General features: G+C 32.7%; 1 protein-coding gene across 2 annotated transcripts in view; it reads right to left on the reverse strand.

Annotated features, from left to right (window-relative positions):
• Nucleotides 1-26,820, reverse strand: part of LOC126738804 (lysophosphatidylserine lipase ABHD12-like) — a 50,074-nt gene that overhangs the window by 2,792 nt on the left and 20,462 nt on the right. For both annotated transcript variants that reach the window (XM_050444254.1, XM_050444246.1), the window contains 2 exons: nucleotides 25,356-25,505; nucleotides 98-201 (listed from right to left, as the gene is read on the reverse strand). In XM_050444254.1, the coding sequence (XP_050300211.1) occupies nucleotides 98-201; nucleotides 25,356-25,441 (190 nt within the window). In that variant the 5' untranslated portion in view covers nucleotides 25,442-25,505. The remainder of the gene's footprint in view (nucleotides 1-97; nucleotides 202-25,355; nucleotides 25,506-26,820) is intronic.

The following is a 26,820-nucleotide window of genomic DNA, read 5'->3' on the forward strand; positions in this document are numbered from 1 at the left end:
GGTTAAAACTCATATTTATCTAGAGTCAAAAAAACTGCTATTAATAAACCTGTGAACTCCTAAACCGACTAAAAAAGTTATAAAATTTTTAACTTACATCTTGTAAATACTAAAGTCTGCTGTAATGTGATACTATTCATAAATACTAGAGGAAAAACAACAAAAACCAGTATAAAACCAATTAATAGAAGCCCAAAAAACCTGCAACCAATAAAGAATATTAAATAATAAATTAATTTTGCTTAATAGTGTAGCATTTCTACTGTTTGTCTAGGTGTGAATTAAAACACTCGATACACAAACTGATTTATTACACACTCATAAACAAATTATTTACTCGTACATGCTAAACAAAAAGACTTAAGATTTCCATCATTGCAGAATTTTCCAGCAACTTAGCTTCCAGACTTTGCAACATTGACCGATATCCCTTGCAGATATAATTTGGACAAAGTTGTCCGGGTCGCGTATTTACATACTATAGTACAGCACAGAGCACCCTAGAACTCGGCGGTTCTGCACCGCAGTATAATATGTAATTGAAAAATGCGCTTATTTATCACTCCATACACAATAATTAAATGTGTTACCACCAATTTTACAGCACCAAACCAATCACATAAAAACATTTTTCTTTCTAATGCTCTGTAGCGTAGTATAGTATGTAGTGATAAACAGGCGCATTTCTTAACTACATATTATACTGCGGTGCAGAGCCGCCGAGTTCTATGGTGCTCTGTGCTGTAGTATTGTATGTAAATACGCGTCCGGGTCATCGCCTTCCGCAATGACTGCATTACAGAGCCACTCTTCAACAAGTCCGCTTTCTTTCCCGTCGTATTTACAGATATTTTCAAACGCTAATAATAGGATTTATTTCAGTTCACTATTATTTATTTTTAACTAATGTTCAGTTGACTGACGTGGAATTCACACCCTACACCAATGTGGCGTTTTTATTGTTCGTTTAGATGTGAATTAAAACCCTCGATACAGAAAAATAATCATCTGATTTATTACACAATAATTATTACATACGTACACGCTGACACAACACAATATCTTAAGACTACTAGAATCATTTATTTACATTGTATTTATTTCGATTTAAGAGTATAAACGTAACATATTTAAGATGACTGATTTCCTAGCTGTGAGGGCTCCTTATACAGATCGTGTTATCGTGAGCTACGTATTACCCAAAATAATGGCAACACCGCTTGGTTGCGGCTTGCAGGCAGCGGAATTTTTCGTTTTTATTTTTTGAACCGAGAGTCAGCAGACCTCACTTTGCTGTGTTACTGCACGTTGCTAATAATTTTTGATCGTTCTTTTCGTGTTTTTTTCACTATGGCTGTTTATACCCCTTCCGAAAGAGTTCAACTAATTAAATGGTTTTATGGAGGCAATTCGGCAGTACAATGTAGAGATTTGTTTTCAGTGACATTTGAGAATAGACCGATTGCTTGTGCAAAAACGGTTTTAAATGTGGTTACAATTTTTGAGACATCTTTTTTGTCTTCAAGATTGTAAAAAATGCCACACAAACGTCAACCTGTTGAAGTGGTCCAGGATATAGAACGGCGGGAAGAAATGGTTTGCAGTACCCTAGAACTTGATTCGACACGGTCCACTAGAAGTGTTGGAGAGGAACTGGGAATGAGCAATAAAACTGTTGCTCGTATCTGGAAAAAATATGGGTACAAATGTTTCAAGTATTCAAAAACTCAGGAAATATTTCCTGAAGACCAGTGGCGAAGAATGGAATTTTGTGAAACCATGATGCAAAAGGCCAATGAAAACGAATATTTTTTAAAAATATTTTGTTTTCTGATGAATCTTCTTTTCCATTACATGGCAAACACAATCCTTCCATTGTTCGTTATTGGTCTCAGGAAAACGAGCACAGAAGTTTTCAGTTTCGTACCCAGTATCCTCAGAAATTGAATGTTTGTGCAGGTATTTTGGGCGACAATGTTGTAGAGCCATTTTTTATTGATGGCACTTTAAACGCCCAAAAGTACCTTAAGTTGCTGCAAAACCAAGTTCTTCCTGCCATTCAAATCCTACCAGTAGACCTGGGATCGGTTTATTTTCAGCAAGATGGCTGTCCTGCTCATAACGCGGCTAGGGTAAAAGAATTTTTAACAAATACTTTTCCTAACCGCCTTATTAGTGGGACTGGCGATATTAAATGGCCTCCTAGATCTCCAGATTTGTCACCAAATGACTTTTATCTGTGGGGTTACCTTAAGCAGACCATTTACAAGCATGAATTTAGTAGGCCAGCAAATTTAGAGGAGTTGCGAAATAAAATTGTCGAAGGTGCCAATTCCATTTTACCTGAAACTCTTTTGGAGGTGCGAAATAGCTTTTACGATGGGTTAAGTTTTTGTTTAGCGAAAGAAGGCGGTTTATTAGAGCCTTTTATTTAAAAAATTATATGTTGTTAAGTTTGTTTATTAGAGTTTTATTTCTGATTTTTTATTATATTTTTATCAGAGTTGATATTTAATTTTTTATTAGAATAACATATTAAACATTTTAAGATTACAATTCTATGCGGGTTTTACACATTGTCATGTCTGTAAAACCCGCATTAGAATAAATATTTAAAAAATGCCTGGATTTTCGCGTAATATTTTGGGACATTTTGTCGCCAAACGACGCAACTCCCACGAAATTCAGATGTTTACTAATCCCATCCTCGGGCCGGCCGGGGCGGTGCTCTGTCGCAGGCACTCGTACATGCGTGACATTGCAAAATTTCGCCTCTATGCCATTCGTTGGTACTGTTTGATGACAAAACTTTTGGGTCTAGGCGGCGGACAAGATAATTCTTGAATGCCGAAAAACAGCTGGTATATTCGCGGCTTATTATGATCAATATAAAATTATTACAGTACCTATTCAAACAAAAATCAATTTAAACAATACAAAATATATAATAATACAGGATAAAACGGTAACTTTTAAAATGGCAGTTGCCATTTTACCGTTTTTGATACCCATTCAAGATTTTTTCAAGAAGTTCTACAATTTATTTTTAAATAAAATTAAATTTCAGACGGTTTGATCTTGTATCTCAGATCAATTTGGGCTAAAGATACACTTTAAATGTGCAAAGAAAAAATATCAAGTTGTTCTTACGGAAAAGATATATTTTACACAAACTAATATTTTACAATGCTAAATGTATATTTGCTGGGAAAGCTGGGAAGATGTTAGCGTCAGCTAAAACCAAACACACAGCACAGTATTTTTGCTGCAATGCTACTTTTATTTTATTTCCGTTATACACAGGAGAACAAAAAGCTCTCTTTGCTGGATGCACACAGAAATAAAAAATTATGCCAATTATGTTAAAGATTTGTATATTTTTTTATAAAAACAAATAGCTGACACTCTTCTCTCATCGGATTTTTTATTTTCTTTTGAAATCAAAATAAATGGAATTTTTTATGGTATTTTTCGCCCTTAATTTCGCCTTAATTTAATTTGGGATAATGGAGTCGCTGCAATAAATTTAGTAGAAATTTTTTCTGAAGATTACGAGCATTTAAACAAAATCTATATTTTAAAAAGATCTTAATCTTTAAATTACATTTAAAAAAATCTTGTAAACCTCTACACAAACTTTTATAATAAGGCTTGGGATTTTATAGTTTAAAATTATTAACTACAAGATTACAAGTTGTCCCTGCATGAGATTAAATCTTCTTTAATTTTTAACTAGAAGGAATGAAATTTGGTATGTAAGGATGTTAGATAATCGTGCATTTTTTGAAATATTCTGTCACTTTCGGTTTAACGGGAAATTGCTTAATGTTCCAATTTTTCTTTTCAAATATTTACATTCTTACCATTGTTTAAAATTAAAACGCCATGGAAACAATCATCAAAAATTTTGGCTTTATTAAAATTGATGAAACATTTTTTCCAGAAAAAAATATAAGTAAATTAGGAGCATTTTACAAGTCTTAAACTAAATGAATAATTTTTGTTTAAAATTGTTTAAAAAACGATTTGAAGATTGCAAATACGCTAAAAATGGGTCAATTAAGTTAAAGACCTAATGGCCTAAAAAACCTATCCCATTAAATTATTAAAATTAAAAAACACTTAAATTTTCGTGCTTTGAGATTTCATTTAGATTGACTTTGTTATTTGCTTCCTGTGGAGTTATTTTTTAGGGATTCTAAAAAAGATTAAAGAAAAACGGTTGGAAAAAATCTACATAACAAAGGAAGTTTAATTTTTTTGATTATATTTAATCATCAAAACTAAGAGGTTCAAGAATTAAGAAATGCAGAACTCTTGAAACAAGATTGGCATTTGCTTTGGAGAAGATTCCCTTAAGAAAGCATCTTCCTTATTAAATAAGAAATTGTTTCTAGTGTCAATTAAAAAAATTGATTTAAAAATGAATTTGGCATAAAAAGCAAGAAAATTATTGAGTGCTCCGTTTAACCTGAGCCACCTGGTAAAAAATAAAAATAAAAAAATTAATATTTTTAAAACTAAGAAGGATAGATTATTAAAAAACTACATTTGATGTTAATGCAAGTCAAGAAACGTTTAGAATTAAACCAAAATAATATTTACACCGTATTTATTTTAGTCTTTTTGGCATTTCATTGAGATTTTAAAATTTAAATAAGAGGAAAGAATAAATGAGTAAATACTTTTTTATCCATTAAAATAAAAGATTTAAATCCCATCAAAAATATCAAATAGGCTTTTTAATGCATGGCTTGCAAAGGTGTCAGGCAAGTCAGTCAAGTTACTAGTGGCAAGCGAGGAACATTAGTAACTGCCCGTTGTTTTATAAATGCCTTAGGAAACACGATTCCACCAGGTCTTATATTTCCTAGAGTGCATTTTAAGCCGCATATACTTCATAACGGACCACCTGATAGCTTGGGACTCGCAACACCATCGTTCTGGATGAACAGCGAATTATTTGTGGAAGTTATGTCGCACTTTATAAGACTCCACTCAGTTAAGAAACTCCTCAATGGGAAATCCAATATTACTACTGTCTTACAATCATAAAAGTCACCTTTCAATTGAGTGTATGACTTTGTCAAGGACAACGGAGTCACTATTTTGACCTTTCCGCCTCCCTGCTGTAATAAAGTACAACCATTAGATGTAGGCGTTTATTTTTCATTTAAAGCACAATACAATCGAGCTGTTGACTCCTGGCTTATATAGCATCCGGACATTCTAATGACGATTTATGATATACAAGAAACTATCCACGTCCTTGTACCTCAGCCCTAACCATGTACATCCCCCAATGCTATTGTTAAATCATCAGCTCTGAAGATTTAGGCAATTGTGATACTTCTAGAGCCTGAGCCATTATAACAAAAGCATTTTTAACTTCTCAGAAGTTTCGAGGATTTCCCAAAGCTGCTCAGAGAAAACAGGTATAAAACAGACTCGAAACTTGAAAAATTAAAACTGGAAGTAAAGAGTCCCAAGAAACGGAAAGTAAAAGCCAATATTGTAATTGAACATGAATATTGTAATTGAACCGGAAACTCATTCATCTAATGACGTAGCAGGGATTCTAGATAGCTTATCCGAGTATGATGATACAGGATTTGAGGAACTAGATAAAAATGATGGCATTAACGATTCGTAGTGAAATTGTCTGGCAAAAATCAGAATATTTTGTTGGCCAAATTTTAGGCAATATCTATCATGAACCTGAATATGATATAATCTATTTGCGAAAAAAAATAGATTCAACAAATTTGTCTACCTTGCTTTATATTATAAAACTGTTTTCTTAAATGTTTAACCGGTTTTGAAAAAATTGAGAATAACATAAAAACGTCTCACTGTGGACAACTCTCCCCTACACTGGAATAAATATAGGCTGTTTTTTATTGAGCATTCCACCTACACAGGTAGCAGAAAATATTTTCTTGATAAACATGCTTAGAATTCCACGTTGCCAGTGTCTGACTGACTCAATTTTACCAAAAGAAAAAAATTGTATAGTAATTTATTGTAATTAGCATGAATTAAAGGATTACTTATTATAAGGCGAAAGAAAGAGTAAAATTAGTTTAAAAACAAAAGGTATATTGGAGTATATTTATATCCATCACTAATAATAATTAATATTTATAGTTTAGCTTCTTTAACTCGCCAAATTTCCACACAGAACGGCAACGCTGTAAATATCGCCCGGAAATAGTATCTCGATAAAGATATTTAGAAACTGCGCTTATTGTTTACGTTTTGATGGAATAGTATTAGTATAAGCATATTTTGAGTAATTTCAAATTTCAATGCGTTTTTATGTATTAACAACTTAATTTCTTCTATTAATAACAAAATGAAAAAAATCCTTCTGCTAAAAAATGATAAAGCAGTGTGGGGGGTTACATATATTGGAGAAAGGAAATTCAAAGCTTTCCTTTCACAGGTAAGTCAGCTGTCATCTTTATAGGTTATATATTATAAAATATAAACAAAATATTTCTAAAATTCTATTGAGTATTGGATATCAAAATTAAGATATTTGCTTTAATTTTTCGAGGAAAATATTAATAGAAATGTGTATTTAAGTAAATTATTATAATCTGGCAATGGGCTTGGAAAATTTAAAAAAATATATATATATATTTTCCTAAAAATAAATAAAACATAAGTTTATAAGAACAATGACGTTTATTTCAAGTTGTTAGGGCAAGTATTTGCAAAGTTATAAGGCTGCTAGTCTGGGGTTTCTTATACCTCCCGAGATTCCGTCCCAATTACGCGCTACGTCATAGACGCCGACGCGACGCGACGTTGTATTATAGAGCGCTCGCTAGCCAGCCAGCCACAGCCTAGTGCCCAGGCGTTATTTTGACAGGGTGGTTTTGTTTGTTGACATTTTGACTTTAACTTTTATTATTTACGTATTTTGCTTGTTTACTAATTACAATAGAGCAGGGATTTGTTGGTTGTCAGTCAGACAACTTACCCATTATTGATTCCCTGGCAATGGCTAGAAAGCACTAGCATTTTTGCAAATCTGCAAAAATGTCATCTGGCAATTATTTTTCCTACGAAATTTAAATCAAAATACTAAACATCCCACTTTGATGTAATATCCAAAAAATATAGATTTAACCAAAAATTTTACTTATAAAAAAAACCAAGAATCTCTTAAAATTCACTCAAAAACAAGTAAGCGTGTCACCATAATGCGAGAAAAATTCGGCTCACTTCGTTAACATTGTAAATATAGGCTAATACCAGTCCAACCATTTTCCTTGTCTAAGGCGTTTTTCGACATAGAACATATTATGTACATATGAACTTATTAAAATATTTTTAAAAGTTCTACATTTCGTTAAAGTTGCTGCTACAAAAATTTAACTCACCCTATATATTAAGAAGACACAAAACTTAACTTCTGTTGTTTCACTTTTTTAATTTACTGTAGTAACCGTGAAAGTAATGTAAAAATATCAAAAATTGGGTAATTTTCTATTGGGTAATGCTATTAAATCGAAAAACTGAACGCAACCAGTGACCAACCCTCATATTAGTATTTATTTCATTCCACTTCCAAAAAAAACCTGGAAAACGGAGCATTACCTCAAAAAAAATTTTTATGCATAGTATTCTTATGTAGAATCATTCTAAAAAACATTTTTTTTTCGTAACCTGCAATTTCCGCTTAGCGAAACTTTAAATTTTAATAAACGTCTCTATTTTCTTATTATACTGAAATATCCATAAAAACTAACTATTCAAATTAATTTTTATCGATCCTATACCTATTATGACAAGACATTTTAATTTAGTAATAGCAGACCCTGTAAGTTTACTAGTATGTAGTAGTAAAAGGACTGCCGTCATAGCTATCTTAAATAACTTTAAATTAACTTACCTCAAAATGATCCTCACAACCGAGAACAAGTACTCGAAAGAACTTTGTTTAAATTATTGTCTCTCTTCATTGCATTACACCACTGTTTTTTTCACTGTATTTTCTCTCCTCTGGGTACACTAATAAATACTTTATTTGGGTAGTTTTTGTCGTATTTCTATACCTTGGCACAATACAATATTTATAGCGGGTATGTGGAGCAGACATTTTGAAAAACAACAGCAAAAACATGCATAATAATATTAACAAAGCAGCGTGCGCGGTCGACATGCTAGCGTCGGTCGCCTGTGACGTATCATCATGGCCGCGCTGGTACAAGGAAAAAATTAAACATGGCCCATTTATTCAAACTTTGAAAATTAATTGTGAACTAGAGAACTGAAATAAATTGCTAAATTTAAGTTGGAGCCTGCTCTTTTTTACTAAAAAATAATCGAATTGTCGTTTCCAAGCTCATTATTTTGGTGGTAGATGTTGTTTTGGTGGTAGATGTTGTCCACTTGCATCGCCCGGTTCAATACCACCACATAGGACTTAGGCGGCGTGAAGTGGTTCCATTGAACTCACGTTTCGCCGCCATGTCGATGTGTCCGGTTTCCAAAGGGGAAATGGTAGAAAGAGATGGTAAAAGAGTAGAAAAATAAATGCATGATGGCGCCCTCACGACCAAAATTTTCCGGAGGTAAACTCGCCTCCCATTCGGATCTCCGGGCGGAGGCTGGTCGGGGGGGGGTCCATCAAGTCGGATTAAAAGCCTAAAAATCAATGTCTGCAACATCAGAGGCCTAAACACCAATATTAATGCAGTACACCAACACCTGCAATCAAATAAGCCTCACATTCTGGAATTAGCAGAAACAAAGGTGAAACCTTCAACAACAAATGTTTACCTCATTTATCCTGGATACGATCTACACATCCGATTTCGACTGAACTTTGGATTGGCAGTATTTGTCAAGAGCGATTTGAGTTGCCAGCGGGAGGAAACGCTTGAACCTACGGACTTCGTAGGTTCAAAATAATAGCCAGTGGAGCCAGAAAATTTATCTGCTGTATCTACAGACCACCAAGCGACACCCAATAGAGGCGGCTCTTTTTGAATCTGGTTGATTGCATTAACCAACTGCAAATTGACTACCCAAGCGCAGAAATCATCGTCATGGGTGATTTTAACGTTCACAATATCAACTGGCTGCGCTTCTGCAACAAAAACGACGATGAAGGACGAGAAGCTGAGCTATTTGCCACCATATGCGGGCTTACGCAGCTTGTGGAGGAACCTACCAGAATCCCCGATCGAGACGGCGAGTTCGCGAGTCTCCTAGATCTGGCCTTGGCTTCAGACCCTGACTCTGTACACTGTATCAGTACAGGCCCCCCTAGGAACATCAGATAACAGTCTCTTGCCAGTTGGATGTTAAAACGCAGGATCCTCCGATGCCGCGGAAGGTATGGCACTATAAATCAGCAGAGTGGAACCATCTTCGAGAATTTTATCGCTCATTCCCTTGGAAAGAAGTCTGCTTTAGAACCAATAACATCTCAGAATGTGCAAACCAAATTACAGAGACGATCTTGGCAGGAATGGAAGCTTATATCCCTTTTTCTACTAAATGCGGATCAAACAACAAGCAATGGTTCAACCTGAATTGCAAAAAGGCAGTAAACACTAAAAACGTAGCATATCGCAAATGGCGTCAACATCCTTCCACCGAAAATCGGAGGAACTTTTTAACCTCCAGAAATAGCTGCAAGCGAATTATTGATGAATGCAAAGAGAGTCACAAAAACAGGATCAAAAACAAATTGCTAAACTGCTCAAATGGAACAAAATCTTTCTGGTCGCTATCGAAAGCCGTTAGTCAAGGATTTGCTAAGTCGGCCTTGCCACCCCTAACAGCAGATGATGGTTCTATCGCGGTAACAGCAAGGGAAAAAGCCAACTTACTGGGTAAACTCTTCGCGTCCAATTCTACTCTGCACTCGCAAGGCAAAACACCACCATATTTGCCAAGAGTGAATTCATCGATGGGAGAAATTTCGTTTCCCCAACGAATTATAAATAAAATTCTTAAAAGCGTAGACACCAACAAAGCTTCTGGACCCGATGGAATTCCAGCCCTAGTACTAAAAGGTTGTGCAGACGAATTGACTCCTCCCTTATGTAGACTGTTCACGGCATCGTATAAGCAGGGCTCATTTCCAACAAGCTGGAAAACTGCTCGAGTTCAAGCTGTACCCAAAAAGGGTAAGAAGACGATGCCCTCCAATTACCGCCCGATTACCGCCCGACGAAGCAGTCAAACAACAACTGTTAAGATATCTGGAATCATCTGGACTAATCAGCGATCATCAATGCGGCTTTCGAAAGCTTAGATCCACCGGCGATCTTCTGTCTTACGTCACACACTTGTGGACGGAGGCCATGGAGAAGCACGGCGAGTCCCGCTCAGTCGCTCTTGACATTTCCAAGGCATTTGATAGAGTGTGGCATGAGGGACTACTAACCAAGCTCTCCTCAATCGGCATACAAAACTCATTATTGAATTGGATCAAAAGTTTTCTTGAACAACGAACAATCCAAGTAGCCATCGATGAATACCTCTCCGACAAATTTAACATTAACGCTGGAGTCCCTCAAGGATGCATTCTATCCCCCACCCTTTTCTTGGTATATATCAACGATTTGCTAGGAACCACTGTCAATCCAATCTACAGCTTTACGGACGATAGCACACTTATTTCCACATTTAAGTACGCCAAACCAACGACAGCCGCAAGTTCTCAGAATCTTAGGCAGCAACAAGTAGCTTCAACCAACAACGATATTAGAGCAATCTTGGAGTGGGGCGGTAACAATCTGGTCAATTTTAACGCTAAAAAAACGCAGGCTGCAGTATTTACGATGAAGACTAACCTCGGTGGCCCGGAGCTGGTTATGGCAGGGAAAACATTGCCAATGAAATCATCTTTACATCTTCTAGGAGTCGAAGTCACCAACAGTGTGTCCTGGTATGACCACGTGGCCGAGGTCGCCAGGGCAGCTTCCAAAAAACTCGGAGTGCTTTTCAAAACGAAAAAACTGTATACACCAGAACAGCTGCTGACTCTTTATAAGGCTCAAATACGCCCTTCCCTCGAGTATTGCTCGCATGTCTGGAGCTCTGCACCCAAGCATAGTTTAAAACTGCTAGATTCTTTACAGAAGAGAGCTATTCGTCTTATCGACAAACCAGAACTGACAAAGAGTCTGGATAGTCTGGAGCACAGGAGAAAGGTGGCTGATCTCTGTTTATTCTACCGTTATTATCACGGTAAGTGCTCCTCTGAGCTGGCAGGCCTGATTCCACCCAGGGCTGTTCCGGCAAGAAGGACGCGTCTAGCAGTTGCGGCTCATCAACATCGAGTCCACCTGCCTACCCCAAGGACGTCGCTGTATCGGGACTCATTCATCTGGAGAATATCTTCTTTGTGGAACGGGCTTCCACCTCACATATTTCCCGACGCATACAACCTGCAGCGATTCAAGATAAATGCCCACAAATATCTTCGCGCAAGCACCACTCCAAGAGTGACATAGGACTTTCCTCTTGTGCTTGTGTTTACCATAAAAAAAAAATATATAAATGAATTAATTATTTATTGTCTGTTGCCAGTGAGTGCCCAGGCACCCAGACAAGCTGAACCCTGCAGCCCAGCTATACCGTTTCCTCCAGGACCTTTGTGTACTCCAGTACGAGCTTGGAGCTCACCTTCTCGGCCCTAATTGCCTTGATGGCAGCCCTGCTATCCGAGCAGATTGAGACTGTGTTGCGGTGTCCACAATGTTTACGTTTGCGCACAAAATGCAATAATCCATGTTTTATTATTTGAAATATATTTTTTAAATACGTCTACCTGAATATTTTCATGCATGCAACTCGATGATCCAAAACAAAACCATTTCGGAGCAACTCTAACCAATATTTCCTAGGTGTATAGACGCAGAACGCCCATATCGCAGGGCAAATATTCTTGATGGTGGCAATTACGTTTAGGATTCGAACTAAACTTGACTAAGACTCAAATGAAAAAGCAAGCAACTTACTAACACGTTGGGTTTAAAATAATTTGATATTTATCATAAAAATTTACATTGTAAAACACAGGAGTAATTACAATGTGATAAATAACGGTATAATGTTGAATTTGCTAAAATGGCATGTTAAAAAACGGTAAAGTTCTTAATTGGATGAACTGCCGATTAGTGCACTCGGGTGGTGGAATCCGATGCGGGGGAAACGCTGCTGGGTACTCAATGTGATTGAGCCCGTGATCGGATTTTCCCTTTGTTATGCAACGATGTGTTGTTCCGTCGTTTTTTATTTAGCGGCAAACGCCAGAAAATGAGGGTGTGTGATTTGAAAAAACTTAGGTTTAAAAGAAAAAGTAGAAATAAAGAATAACGGACGTCCTACACCGGTATTAAATATAAATGAAACACAAAAAGGATGTAAAAGCACACCCGCTATTACACGTAAATTTAACATAAGTTAACGACAAATTTTTGTCGTTAAATACAAAATAATTAGGTGAGTAGTAGTACGTAGTAGTACCTAAAAATTTACAATAATAAAATTTGTGCTTTATAAAATTATACTAAAATTGGCTACATTTTTAGCCTAAAATAGTAAAAAAATAAAATAGAAAAAACAGCAGCTAATAGGTACATTTTAAATTTCAATATCTATGTTGTATATCCAAATATTATTTTCACGCACCCCCTAAACCCAAACTCACGAGCCACCACTGCTGTATACTTTTATTACATTACTTTTTTACTTGTATTTTTATGGCAATACAAAAATAAATATATATAGTAACAACTTCTAATTGTGAAAAGTTTGTTCTGGTAAGAATATTCTAGCTTTTTATTTCTCCTATAAAAACTGATGTAATTAAATTTCTTCACATGCAAAAACAAATAATTTTTTAATGCATCATTCACATAGTCATTATATCTCCAAGCAATAAAACCTGATCAAAATATGATGAAACTTCTGTATAAAAATTTACTATATGCATTTAATTTAATAACAAAAAAAACTACTAATCTTAAAACAGATGCCAAAATGTGTATGTAAAACCCAGAGAATCAGCACCCCCAAAAGAATCAGCAAATTAAACCAAAAAGATGCAATTTCTATATTTAAATATTGTAATCAACTCTGTCAAAAGCTCTGGAGAAATTGGAATAGATGAGATACATCTGCCACAACTTTTCCAAAGCATTTATAGACAACTCTTTATTGTAGAAAGTCTGTAAAGTTCTTAAAATCTATCATACACTTGATCATAATAGAAAGACCTTAGAACATTAAAAGGCTAGCATTGCCGTGGAACTATGGGCACTTTGCTTGAAACAGCTCTAATGCAATGACGCCAAATGCTTAAGTCGAAATGGCAAAAAAAAAACTCATATCATAAAAAATTTATCACTTATTTTGACAGGCAAAAAACAATACTACTGTTCCCTTTTAATAAAATATAAAGCATTTTTTTAAAATTAAAATATGATAAGATACTCAAGATATCAAGAAGTCAATATTCAAAGTTAACTTAAAGTTACCTATCTAATAAAAATGCATTTTTATGAAAGTGAAATATTTTACAATTATTATAGATTTCTTACTAATTCATGTTTTAGGATAAAATTTTTAAATATTTTAATATGTCATTGTTCTGCAAGACAACAAAAAACATAAAGTAACTCCTGTTAATAAAATCATGGATAAAACTCGAGTTTCTTATTCTTGATTTTATCTTCGTAATAGATAAGTATTTTAAAAAAAAATATTTTAATTTGAAAATATATATTCTTGTATTTCACACACACTTCACATTCAAGTTTTTATTTAAGTTTATTTCTATGATCCCCTATTCTACGTTTATGATGACGGTTCTCCCTTCTTATGATGTTAAGACAGTATCGGTATTTACTTGTGAAAAGATCGGCTTAAATCGCCTTTTTTTATTGGTGCGGTACAAATTTTTAACGTTAATTTTCTCCTTGTGACAGTTCACAAAAACACTCAAATGAGACCATTTTCCTTTTTCATCCAAAAACTAAAGAAAAAACACTAAATTTCACAAATGTTGAGTGTAAACTCAAGGCCGTTTGACAAGATGACATTTCGCGCACCACTGAGAATTTGCTTGCGGTGTTGCCATTCCAATTTTTTTAGAAGCATTTTGAGGAATAAAAATGTTAATAATTTTTTTTTTGGTTTGAAGATATAATTTTTGCCCTTAGAATATCATATCTACATCTACTTTTTATTTTTTATCTAAAATCCAACAAGTAAAATTAACATTATTATAAGTATTAATATATAGCTGAAATTTTCTCATTTGAAAATGTGTGTAAACTTGACAACAGAAAATCGGTGAATATTATTGTAAACAACAACTCAAACAAAGTTGTTGGTTCCTGATTATGTTCTTTCAATGTTCTAAGAGAAAGACAGTTATAAAGTTCAGTTCAGAGATCTATTAGAATCTTTGATGTGTTGCAGATGCCGCACTAAATAGTCCGTGCGCCTATGTCGTATTTATTGTCGCATGATATACTTGTTTAAATGGCAAAATTTTATATAGTTTATCTATGAAATCATTTTAAATATACATAAAACCCCATGTTTTACACTATTTTTAATTTTTATTTCGAAAATGTCAATTTTTAGAAATTATAATATTATAAGAGAATAATATCAAAAAATTGACCGCGGACTAAAATCCAAGCATCTTACAAAATATTTTAAACACTTCCAGCACTCACAAACTTCTCACCTCTTTTTAGCCAGTCTATTAAAGAAAGTTAAAACACATGCGTTCTGGCGTTTCCTACTACAGGCTGTGCAAGTGATTGTGTATCTCTTTCTATCCCACTGATTTTGAAGATTACGGGGCCGTACCTAAATAAATTTTTGGGCTGTTTTTGTATTACTTTTGTCGGGTTTTTAAAGAGATCTTTAAGGATGGGTCTATCGCCTTTAAAATAGTTCTGTTGGATGGGTCTATCGTCTTTAATAGTTGGGGAGGCATGTGAGGTTATTATTTGATGGGTTTTGCCGGTTTTGCTTTTTTACACGTTTATGAAAGTGGAGATTTAGAATTTGATCTGTATTCGTATTGCAGTTTTTACTGTGAGGAAGTGTTTTTTTTATTTGTGGATTTGTTTTGGTATTATACCTAAAGACCTTAAAATGTTTCGACCTTGGGAAAATAGGCAGGAAAATTTGGCAAATGAACAGGAAAGTATTTGTGCAGGCTTATGGAGACCGTGGGTGCACAAGAAAGACAATAACATTTGTGATGAAAAAAAAACAAGAGTGATCTGGACAGTAATTTAGACTCACATAGTTCTGATAGTTAATTTTCTAGTGTTGAGGAAACAGACAAAGAAGCAAGGGAAGTATTCTAGATACAAAAAATATAAGGTTCTGACCATAGAGATGGAATGAAGGACACCTTATTGGCAAACGGCAAATATTTCTCAGTCTCAACCTTGCGGAGATACCTGATAAATCTTGGATTTCACTTTAGGATGGTTAACAAAAGAGCTGCTGTAATGGAATTGTTAGGTGACGTATAGAATATTTGGAGTTAATTAAAAAATTTTGGGAGGAAGAAAGATCAATATATTATTTTGACGAAACATGGTATGATACATTTATGATTGATGTAAGATTTCCATTCTCTGGGAAAAAGTCCCTTTTTTGCCATAGTAAGAAAACCATATTCTTATTAATTAAACAAGTTTAAAATTTTGTTTTTTACAGATTACTGCCCCTGTTTGTCCTTCAGTGACACAATAAAGACTGCTTTTTCCTTCGTTCTCTGGGAAAAGTCCCTTTTTTGCCATTGTAAGACACTAATGGCACTAAAAACTAAACTTATTAAATTAAAATTTTTGGTTAAATTGATTTTACGTACGTAAATCTTATCTTTAAATTAAATATAATCTTGTTATCAACTATCCTGAATTTCTAGCCTTATAAAACTAAACCCAAAAATCCCGAATAATAAAATTTTAAGGCCATACCTGTGCAACTTTTCACGGTTGAGTGGCTGGGACGTCTAACAAAATAGTACGTGGGCGTCTGAAGCCAAATTTTACGAACCAAAAAATTAAAATTAAAAAAAATATGTTTAAAACATTTATTTATTTAATGGAATGATTAAATATCGCAAAATTTGCGATTTAAACATGCATGCCATGTGACAATACAAGCAACACCGGCACACGGACTATTCGCGGCACATCAAAGATTCTAATAGATCTCTAAACTGGACTTTACTGTCTATACATATACTGTCTATAAATCTTATACTGTATACAATACTGACAGGAGACAGACTTACAATATAATACTGTCTAATAGGGATGGTCTCTTTGGATTTTTGATCGGGACATAGTTTTTACTGTGATTCTAATTATACATAGTTAAAGTTGGGAAAAAACCAGTCAGACATCTGTGCCGTGCCAAGTCAAAACAATATACATACATTACAAAAAAATATAATTACAAAAAAATTAGTTTTGAGATAATTAGGTTTAAAGTTTGAACTCTTCCCAGTTTAATACTATTAAATCTTTTTAGGTCAAACCTTTATAGAAAAATGTATAGTTGATCAAGTAAATAGTAGACTATCTTAGTATTTTAGTATTAAGCAGTATTGGAATAATCTTTTTGATGCATTGTTTGTCAAAGTACTCTGCACTAAGTACAGTTTTGGAAAACAATTACTAAACACAATAATATACAGGGTATTTTTTTAATGTTGCGACAAAATTCAGGGACGTGTTCCTTGGACGAAATCAAGCAAGAAAAAATTTATATGAACATGTCCTAAACATCTTAGATTTTACACTACAGTGGTAAAGTCGAAAAAAGTTACTTTTTTCGATAAATTTGATACCCTAGTAGATTTTTTATGTTTATCTATGAATGCGCGAAATGCGATTAATGTAAACAGCACCAAATCTAAGCCAGCCTTTGCGTTTTTTGCAAGCTCAGCAAAACCCGAGCTTCAGGCAAGGGGAACACGGAACCAAGCGCGGGAAAGTACCGCGCCCGGGGAGTCTTCGCGGGCATCTGGGATAAGCAGCAGATTATCTTGTTGTGCTAGACAATAAATCGCGTTTGTTTTAAGAACTATTTGTTTCATTTAGGGTTAAAGTAACCCTATTGTTTACATCTATGCTTATGTTAATGTTTTGCCGGAAAAAACTTCTTCAAAAAAAGATGCTGAAAATAGAATAATAAAAGTAATACTTGCCTAAGATAGTATAGATAAGTTTTCTTTTTCAACAACAAACCCTGTAGTATAAAATCTAAGAGGTTTAGGACATTGATTTTGTCCAAGGAACATGCCCCTGAATTTTGTCGCAATACTAAAAAAACACCCTGTATAGTACAGTATTTTGATAAGCATTCACTATCGATTTTTTTATTGTTTTTGTTTAAAAAGAAGGTATAAAACATTACGTTCCTTGTTTTATTGAGTTAGAATATAAATTATTTTTTGTGGATATGAAAATGATATTAGCCTCGACAAGTTGGTAAAACTGCATAATTGTGATTAAGTTACATTTTAGAGTAATATTTTATTCTTATACACCTTCACCTAAAATATTTGACGTATGTTATTATTTTCTGGGAAACCGTACCAAAACATTCTTTGGTTTTCTTGAATTTTTCGCACAATCATTTTAATGATAGTCTAACGAAACACCTCCTAGCCCTTTTGCCCTTTCTGGAAGTGCGGCATTTTTAAAAAAATATATTCACAGCCATATTTATCTTTGTATTTGATGTATTTGATCTTGACCAGAATTCTTGACAAACTTCACTTTCCCGATGCCCTTAAAGTAAGGCAGGGCAGGGCAGGGATTTCTTGGAGGTGACAAGTTTGTTTTCTATTTTCATAAAATCGGTAAACTGCATTTCAGTAACATTCATTTTAATAGACGCTCTTTTACGGCAATTCTAAAAAAATACATAATATATACATATGTCAATATAAAAATTTTCTATATAGCTTTTTAGTTGTTTTTCATATACAAAAATATAATTATAATCAAAATATATTCAAAAAATCAATGATTTCAAAATTTATTTTCTAATTTTTTAATTTAAAATTCCATCATTTTGAGTTTACTCAATGTCGTTGTCTGTATTGATTACCAGTTTAATTTAAATTATTAGCTTAATGGTTGCATAGCAGCGAGTTAAAAAGAGGTGGAATTTTTCTGAGTAGGCAGCTAAAAATAGACTTTTTAATCCTTTGAATGGCCATTAGACTGCCATTAGTTTTTAATGACATTTAGAGAAAAAAAAAATTTACATTTTTGGTTTCACCCTTATTACCAATATTTTATTTACAAGTTTAATAGTAATATAGCTACCTTAAAGTGAATAAAGTCTTGTATGTCCCCTTTCTTACGAACTATTTGTTCAATTTTGTCGTGGAGTCCATCGGCTGCCATATAAGTGGGTCCAGTGTTAAGAAACTTTAATGTTATTGTATCGGAAGTGCAAAAAGAAGAATCCACATATATTAGAAGAGCCCAAAGACTATATTATTTTTATTCTGCCCACCACAATTTTTCCATTATATAATTATCCCACAATATTATAATGTTTGAGTATTTCTATTTATCTCCAAAAACTTGCACAACATCCGGCAATTCCTTCATGCCATATTTCACAATAATGTTGTGCAGTTTTCGAAAGGGAGGCGAATATTGTATTAAAACCAATTAATCTTTGGCATTCGTGGCAATAAAAATACTTTTTGTAGGTCAACTGCAAATACTCGATTTTCGGTATATGAGATTTCTTGATCAGCTCTATAAAGAGGTCTGACTTCTTGCACCTAAAAGTATGCAAGAAATAATATATAATATAATAAGCTTGAAAAGTTCCACTTTAAGACACGCATATAAAAATCTGCAAAACTCTCGCAATTGCATTTCATACTTTAGAGTCTCTTGAATGCACTTTCACACGTATATATTAGATAGAGAGGCGCAGGCAAAAGTCCGTTTTTTTTTTTGGGTGATTATGATCATAATGTAGATTCAAATACTCCGGTCAAGCGCAAAATAGAATGTTTCAACCACCGACTTACTGAAAATTATTTATGATGAATGAATAATATCTCTTTCTTTTAACTTTTATTTATTCATAAAAACAAAAACTTTACTTGTCTTTTGTACTCATACTAAATTGATTTCAGTAAGTCGATGGTTAAGACATCTTTGAACGCGTACCGGAGAAATTGTTCCGAATTTTCCAATGGTTCCGAATTTAAAAATGATTCGGTACAAGAATTATTAAAAGCACACAAAATTAAAACACATTTTACCAAACCTCTTCACCATAAATCTAATTCACCAGTTGAAAGATTTTGTTGACACTAATAGAATACTTAAGAATTCTTAGACACAAACAAAAATCAAAAATCTTTGAACTGACACTTGGTGACACAAACTACAGAGACCCTTGCAATATTATTGAACCCAATATTCATAATGATTGTGTCAATGATCACAAAGAAAAAGTGTAACATATTTACGAAAAAGTCGCAGACCAAATCGATCATATCCACAAAAATAATTGATATATCGCAAATCTTATTCCGTTTTTTTTATTCCACCTCAACCTAAAAGAAAATCTTTTTTTCAATTCATAGATAATCGAGCATTTTTCGCAAACCTAAATAGAATATTTTTTTAAAATAAGAAACTTTTAAATTAAATTTGCATTTTAATTGAGGAAGTGTGTATTATTAACTTAAATTTAAAGTAAAATGTTAGAATTTAATGAGATTATACAAATTTAAGTATTTTCAACTAATATTATACTAATCAACCTTGCAAAGAGTCACAGCGTAATAAGCAAGAAATTAAGAAAACCAAGATAAAACAACATAATATGCAATACCATGTTAAAATTCAGAGGACCTCTCTAAAGTCAAAACAATGTAACATAAAATACCTTGTTTTGATAAAGAATTTTTTTTTGTTGTATAGGTAACTTTTTTATTTATTTATTTATTTACCATTGTCTAACAGGAAATGCCTAATAATAAGACAACATATGTATGTATGTATGTATGTATGTTTAACAGATGAAAAGTAATTATACAAACAATAAACTGAAAAAACTAAATACTTAAGGCAACCAGGCAAGGTAAACAGCACCTAAAACTTAACAGTCTACAAAAATTGATTTGACTCAAAAGAGCCTACATTTTAGGCTGACAACTTCAAAGTATACTACAGGCAAGAGAGAATTAAATGGAGAGTTTATATATATAGAAATATTTAATGGTTATAAGATCATAATCATTGCAGCAATTTTGCGTTTGAATGTAGCTATAGTGCCCATTAAATAGGTCAATATCATTACTGTTGCGTAAAATATTAAACTGTGAGCTATTCTGAAAAACCACCATTAAGTATAACAGCTTTAGAAATTTTAGCTGCATTTTTAGAAAAAATGGTCTATATATGTTTTACTGCTACCTTGAGCTCTAGTTACATGACACTCCAGTCACTTTTGGAGAACTTCGTAACTCTACATTCTAGTTACAACTCTAGTTACATAGTTCTCCAATTAAAATACTTGCATACATTTAAGGTATTACTTTTTGTGTTTAAAATGTCAATGTTGATATCTCCAATTTTCCAAAATGATTCTCTAAAATTTCAATTTCGTGTTTTATTTGTAGGTTTTGGTATAATGGTTCCAAGCCCGCCATTAAATCAATTTCATCCATGTCATGGCAATGATAAATTCATGTTAGACCAATACTACAATTATTTGTTTGTGTAATATCAACTTATTCAACCAAATTAGATTTTATATAAAAAATTAACCCATCGCACTTATTTATAATACTTACGTTGTAACATAAGCGATAATCAGGAATATTTAAGTTATTCAATTTATACATAACATTATTTGTTTCAGAGAGAGCAATTAAATTGAGCCTTTATTTAGAAAGTCTAACTAATTAAATTTTCAGAATTTTTATCTATGCTTCTTACATTAAAGTGAACATTTAAATCCCTATCTTCACAGTTAAAAAAGTTAATAGAATCGCTGTCTATTTGAGTATCATATCATCACATACATGGTTATGAGCCATATTGAAGGTTTTATGCCACCAATACTATAGATATGTAAAAATATTTGTTTTTTTTTATTATTTAACATTTTCTAAAAGATCATGCAAATGGTAGGTACTAAAAATTTTAATTGCTCACCTTCTTTTGCTCTAGCATATACAGTGCCGTTACAACTCCAAATAAATTTGTAACCAGCCTTCCTCAGTTTTCCAGCTTCACGCAAAAGATGTAAGTTGCCGCAGTTAATTCTTCATTGACATAAATTCTTTTGGCTTCTGGAATTTTGCATTTTTCTCCTGGAAGTTGTCCAATCGGGTTACTTTCCTTTGGTATTCCAGCCTTTCCCTCTTTGCTTTCCAGAGTTACAATTAATCCCATTTCCAATTTAGTTTTCTGTAATTTAATATCAATAATATTCTCTTGTATGAGTAATTCATGAATAGTTTTCAACACTGAGTGTTTTTTTCCTTGAGAATCTTTTTATCGTATTTTCCATTTCAGCGCAAACTCCACTGACCACTAAATTATTTTTGATTTTCTGGTATTCAACTTCATTCATAAATTTATTCGTATGACTTAAGTCTTTTTTGTATTGAATTCTCAGTTCGGAGTTCTCTACAATTTCTGTAAGAACCTATGTGCGCACTCGTTCTGACTCAAACAAGTCGTTCATATAGACTAGTGAACTTCTCATTTGAGAAATTTGCTTTTTTATTGCCTTAATAACTTTCGTAAGTTCTGCAAGATTATTGTCAATGCCAGCCTCCTGATTTTTGATTAAGTTTTTTTCAGTCTCTTTGGACTTATTAGCTTTAGTGGTAGTTGATGCTTTGTCATTCTTCTCATTACGCACAATTTTATCACCAGGGAGACAACCTTCACAAGTCCATGTTTTCTTTTGTTTTAAAAGAACTATCGTATCTACTTCGTTAACAGCCGCGCATGTTTTATGAAAATATTTATTGCATACATTGCAGTACAGCTGGTAGTAACCCTTAGGCATATTCTTAGTGCAAATTTTAGAAATCACAGACATGTTTTCCTCATTAAGTCAGTTTGTCAATTCCAATCAGTTTGAAATAAGTACTCAACATGGAATAAAATGAATACTTTTTGAGATAAAGACGTTAGTCTATTGTTTGTACTGTAATTTCACTGCATAGACTACACTTAAATATTATATATAGATTTTTCAAAAATTTACTAGCCTTTTACCACTAGAAAACAAGTTTAAAGGACAGGCAATGCAGACAGTGCTTATGAAATACAATGTAACTTCAAAAATATAAAAGTGCATTTCTTGCTAAGTTAGTAGGTCTATTTTCTAAATTAATTCGAGGGTGTTTTCTAGTGCATTAAGGAGAACAAAAAAGTATATATACTTCAAAAACCTGCGCTGCACATATTTTAGTCTGTCTATATGGATATTAGAGTTGGGAGAGCACATCATTGCATACATTTAACAATATAGGCATAAAGCAATTTAGAATTAAATAGGCCATTATACAAATTAACAAGACTGTCCAACCTTTTAAATTCTCTTGTTGATCTGATTATGAAACCAAGAGTTTTCAAGGAAAATTTAACAACTTCATTGATGTGTTTATTGAATGTCAGTTTATTATCAACTATGACCCCTAGATCCCTCATAGAGTCAACATTTTCTAGGAGTATTATCTAACCTGTAACTGTTGCCATGATATATGCATCTAAGTTCAGGTGCCAAACTATATATTTGATTTCTATTTGGCTGTACATACTTTATAAGAGTAGAAAATAAGAGTAGTGGAATTTAGACATACATTGGTGTATCATTACATAAATAAAAACCATAACAACTGTGCTTAATTTCATTGGGAATATTGCTTCCTGGTTTGCAAGATTCTTCCTTGATTTGGGATCATTTTTCACAGATAATTCAGTTCTTTTAATATATGGTTTATCAGTCTTCTAATATTAGAGAATGCAATATAGTTAGAATGAAGTTTATTTTTCCTGTTTATTTTATGAAGTTTTTCTTTCTTTCGCAGATTTTTGATAATTACATTTGTATACCATATGGGGTATTTAATTTATATTTGTTGTATTTAAAGAGAGGCACTGTTTGGTCGAGTATGTCATATAGATGCTTATAAAAAAGTGATACTGCCAGATTGACATCAGATGTAATTAAAAACTGCCAATTCGTCTCTGAGAGTAGTCTATAAAGCAGAGGGTAATTAGCTTTTTCAGTTGCAGCATTTGCTATTAGGATTAGTTTGAAAGGAGCACCATGTTTGATTTTCTTTAGCAAGCTCTCTCAAAATTACTTATCACAAGATCCAATATATTATTGTAGGGTTTTTTAAATGTATTAAGTTGTTTTCATAATGCCATAAAATCATTTAACTTATTAAGTTGGGGAATAGATGTAATATTCAAGTGTCCAATGAATATGAAATCTAATGTTATTGTTTTGTATGGGCTTTTGTACAGGAAAAAGAATCAAAAAGTTATGAGAGATGATATTGAAACAGTGGCATTTGTGGTTGAATATAAATACCAAATATATATACACCCCTAAGACCTAGCAGAACTCCTCCTCTCACTACATTCATCACATCCAAATTCCTATCCCTTCTAAATACAATGTGGTATGTGGTTTTAATTAAATAGTCTGGCACTCAAGACACTATTCTGGATCCAGATCTCTGTAACTACCACCTGAGTTATCACTGAGAGACATATAAAATTCCCCAATTCGAATTTTGGTGGTCAAACCTCTGACATTCTCATAGGTCATACTTATATACATGTTAGATCTTGCTAGTTTAAATTATGATTTGTTACAATTATAGGTTTACCATTGCAATAAACAATCCTTAGATTAGTTTCTCCAGTATTTAATCTGTCATAGCTTGTATAACTTTTAAACTGTATTATATAAAAACTGTACAATATATTATTTGGAGAATATGCACTCTCCTATTACAGAGTTTCTGAAGGTAACTTGGCACATTAAAAACAACTGTTCAACTGAAACATAAGCCACTTTAAGCCTGCTACAACTAATAAAATTCTGCTCTTTCCAAAAAAAAGCTATTACTCATTAGCCACTAGTGGAACAGATTAGATAAGCTCTCAACAAAAATTAAGACAGTGTGAACACAAGATAACTTTTTCTTAACTTGGCCATAGACCACCAACTATATAATTATATATGACTATAACAACTGTAAGAGCATTATTTATCTGGGTAAGGAAAGAACCCATTTAAGAGTTAACTAAAACCAAACTTTCAATTTTGCATGCTATGAAAAGAATATTGTAAAAAAATAATTTTTAAGTGATTAGGCTTTTAAATTGTTTTTGGAATTAAACAAATTTTTGTATTTCAAGAAATTATTTTATTTTAGGAATTTATGTATCCCTGTTCAAATAAAATATTTGCTTAAAATAGAAAAACCTTTTTAATTCCAATGATAATTTCAAAGCCTAATCACTTTTTTCATTTCCAAAAATTGTCCAAAAACAATCCAGCTTTTCTTGTATAAATTATTTGCCAAATTAGTGACAATATCTATTCACTTAATTCTCCTTTTCCATAGATACTTTAGATAAGCGTTATTTAAAGTGTGCTCCGGTAGAAAGAAACCTCCGGAAGGGGTCCGACAGCAGTCATAATAAATGAAAGCATGTATTAAAGTGGACCTGTATCTATCTTTTTTTGTATGATTATTAATAAACAATTCACATATAACTGCTTTTGCTTTTAGTTTAGAGTTTAGGGTATCATTAAAAATTTAGTTTTTTAAAAGGGTTCCATCATGAAAAAAGTTTGAGTAACACTGCTTTAGATAAATTATTTTTTCTACTACCATGTGTAACATGCTCACTTTACACACTTCGCAGGGTGTGTAAAGTTTCACTTTTAATGCACTTGTGTGTAAAAAGTAATTTGACACTTCTTTGACATTTAATTTATAGTTTGTCAACAAATGTTTTAACTTTTTTTACCGTCGTTTAAGTGCCTAAAGTAATTTGATATTTTTGAAGTTTTCTTTGGTGGTAGAAAAAAATTTGTATTTTACACTTGTGTAAAATCCCCTTTTTTTTATTCATGGGAACATGGAAAAGTTTCCCATTCATGAAAAAAGGATCATTTTACACACTTGTTACATTAACTACTTTATTTATTCAAGGGGGTTAATGTCCAATATTCTGATTTAAACACTTCAGAAATGTAGTTTAAACAAATTAAATCCTTAAAAACAAAAATAAGTGAATACTCACACTATTATGATAATAAACATGATCTTTCTGTTCTTGCATTTATCTGGACTTCTGTATGGAAATTCTTCTGCTTCATGTTCCTCCATATCTTTGTTGTTTACCAAATTCACCAACTTTGATTGTTCATTTTCGAGATTACATTTCAAGTTTCTGATAAAATAATGTGTGTGAAGCTAGCGTCCGATCGATATCCAGCAACCAAAATCGAGAACGCAGCATATGCCGGTTGCCAGCGACCAATTTATAGTCCGCGCTCCCTGTTATTTAATCAATATAATGCCCGTATCTCCAAAAATTCCCAAGGGATTTTAATAATTTTTTGTCCAGATATTAACAATGAATACCTAGATCGACTGACGATGGTCTCAAACCTCTACAAACTAAGGTTTTGTTGTGAAAATTAATTAAAAAGTCAAATGGTAAAAAAATGAAAAAGGCTCTAACTCCCAAAATTCCCAAAGGATTTGGATAAAACTTTTTTTTATAAAAGATAATAAATATCTAAATTGATTTTAGATGGTTGCAAACCTCTACAAACGAAAGTTTTTTGGTAAAAAATTATTGAATTTTTAGATGTACAAAAAAAATTTAAAAGCTATAACTTCCAAAACTCCCAAAGGATTCGAATGAAACTTTTTTATACAACTAATAATAAATATCTAAATCGATTTTACATGGTTGCAAATCTCTACAAACGAAAGTTTTTTGGTAAAAAATTATTGAAGTGTTAGATGTAAAAAAATATAAACGGCTATAACTCCCAAAACTCCCAAAGGATTTGAATGAAACTTTTTTACGCAATTAGCAATAAATATTTAAATCGATTTTACATGGTTGCAAATCTCTACAAACGAAAGTTTTTTGGCAAAAAATTATTGAAATGTTAGATGTAAAAAAATATAAACGGCTATAACTCCCAAAACTCCCAAAGGATTTGAATGAAACTTTTTTACGCAATTAGCAATAAATATTTAAATCGATTTTACATGGTTGCAAATCTCTACAAACGAAAGTTTTTTGGCAAAAAATTATTGAAATGTTAGATGTAAAAAAATATAAACGGCTATAACTCCCAAAACTCCCAAAGGATTTGAATGAAACTTTTTTACGCAATTAGTAATAAATATTTAAATTGATTTTACATGGTTGCAAATCTCTACAAACGAAAGTTTTTTGGTAAAAAATTATTGAAATGTTAGATGTAGAAAAAAATAAACGACTATAACTTCCAAAACTCCCAAAGGATTCGAATGAAACTTTTTTATACAACTAATAATAAATATCTAAATCGATTTTACATGGTTGCAAATCTCTACAAACGAAAGTTTTTTGGTAAAAAATTATTGAAGTGTTAGATGTAGAAAAATATAAACGACTATAACTTCCAAAACTCCCAAAGGATTTGAACGAAACTTTTTTACGCAATTAGTAATAAATATTTAAATCGATTTTACATGGTTGCAAA

The sequence above is a fragment of the Anthonomus grandis genome, chromosome 1 (assembly GCF_022605725.1).
Source record: "Anthonomus grandis grandis chromosome 1, icAntGran1.3, whole genome shotgun sequence".
Taxonomy (NCBI): domain Eukaryota; kingdom Metazoa; phylum Arthropoda; class Insecta; order Coleoptera; family Curculionidae; genus Anthonomus; species Anthonomus grandis.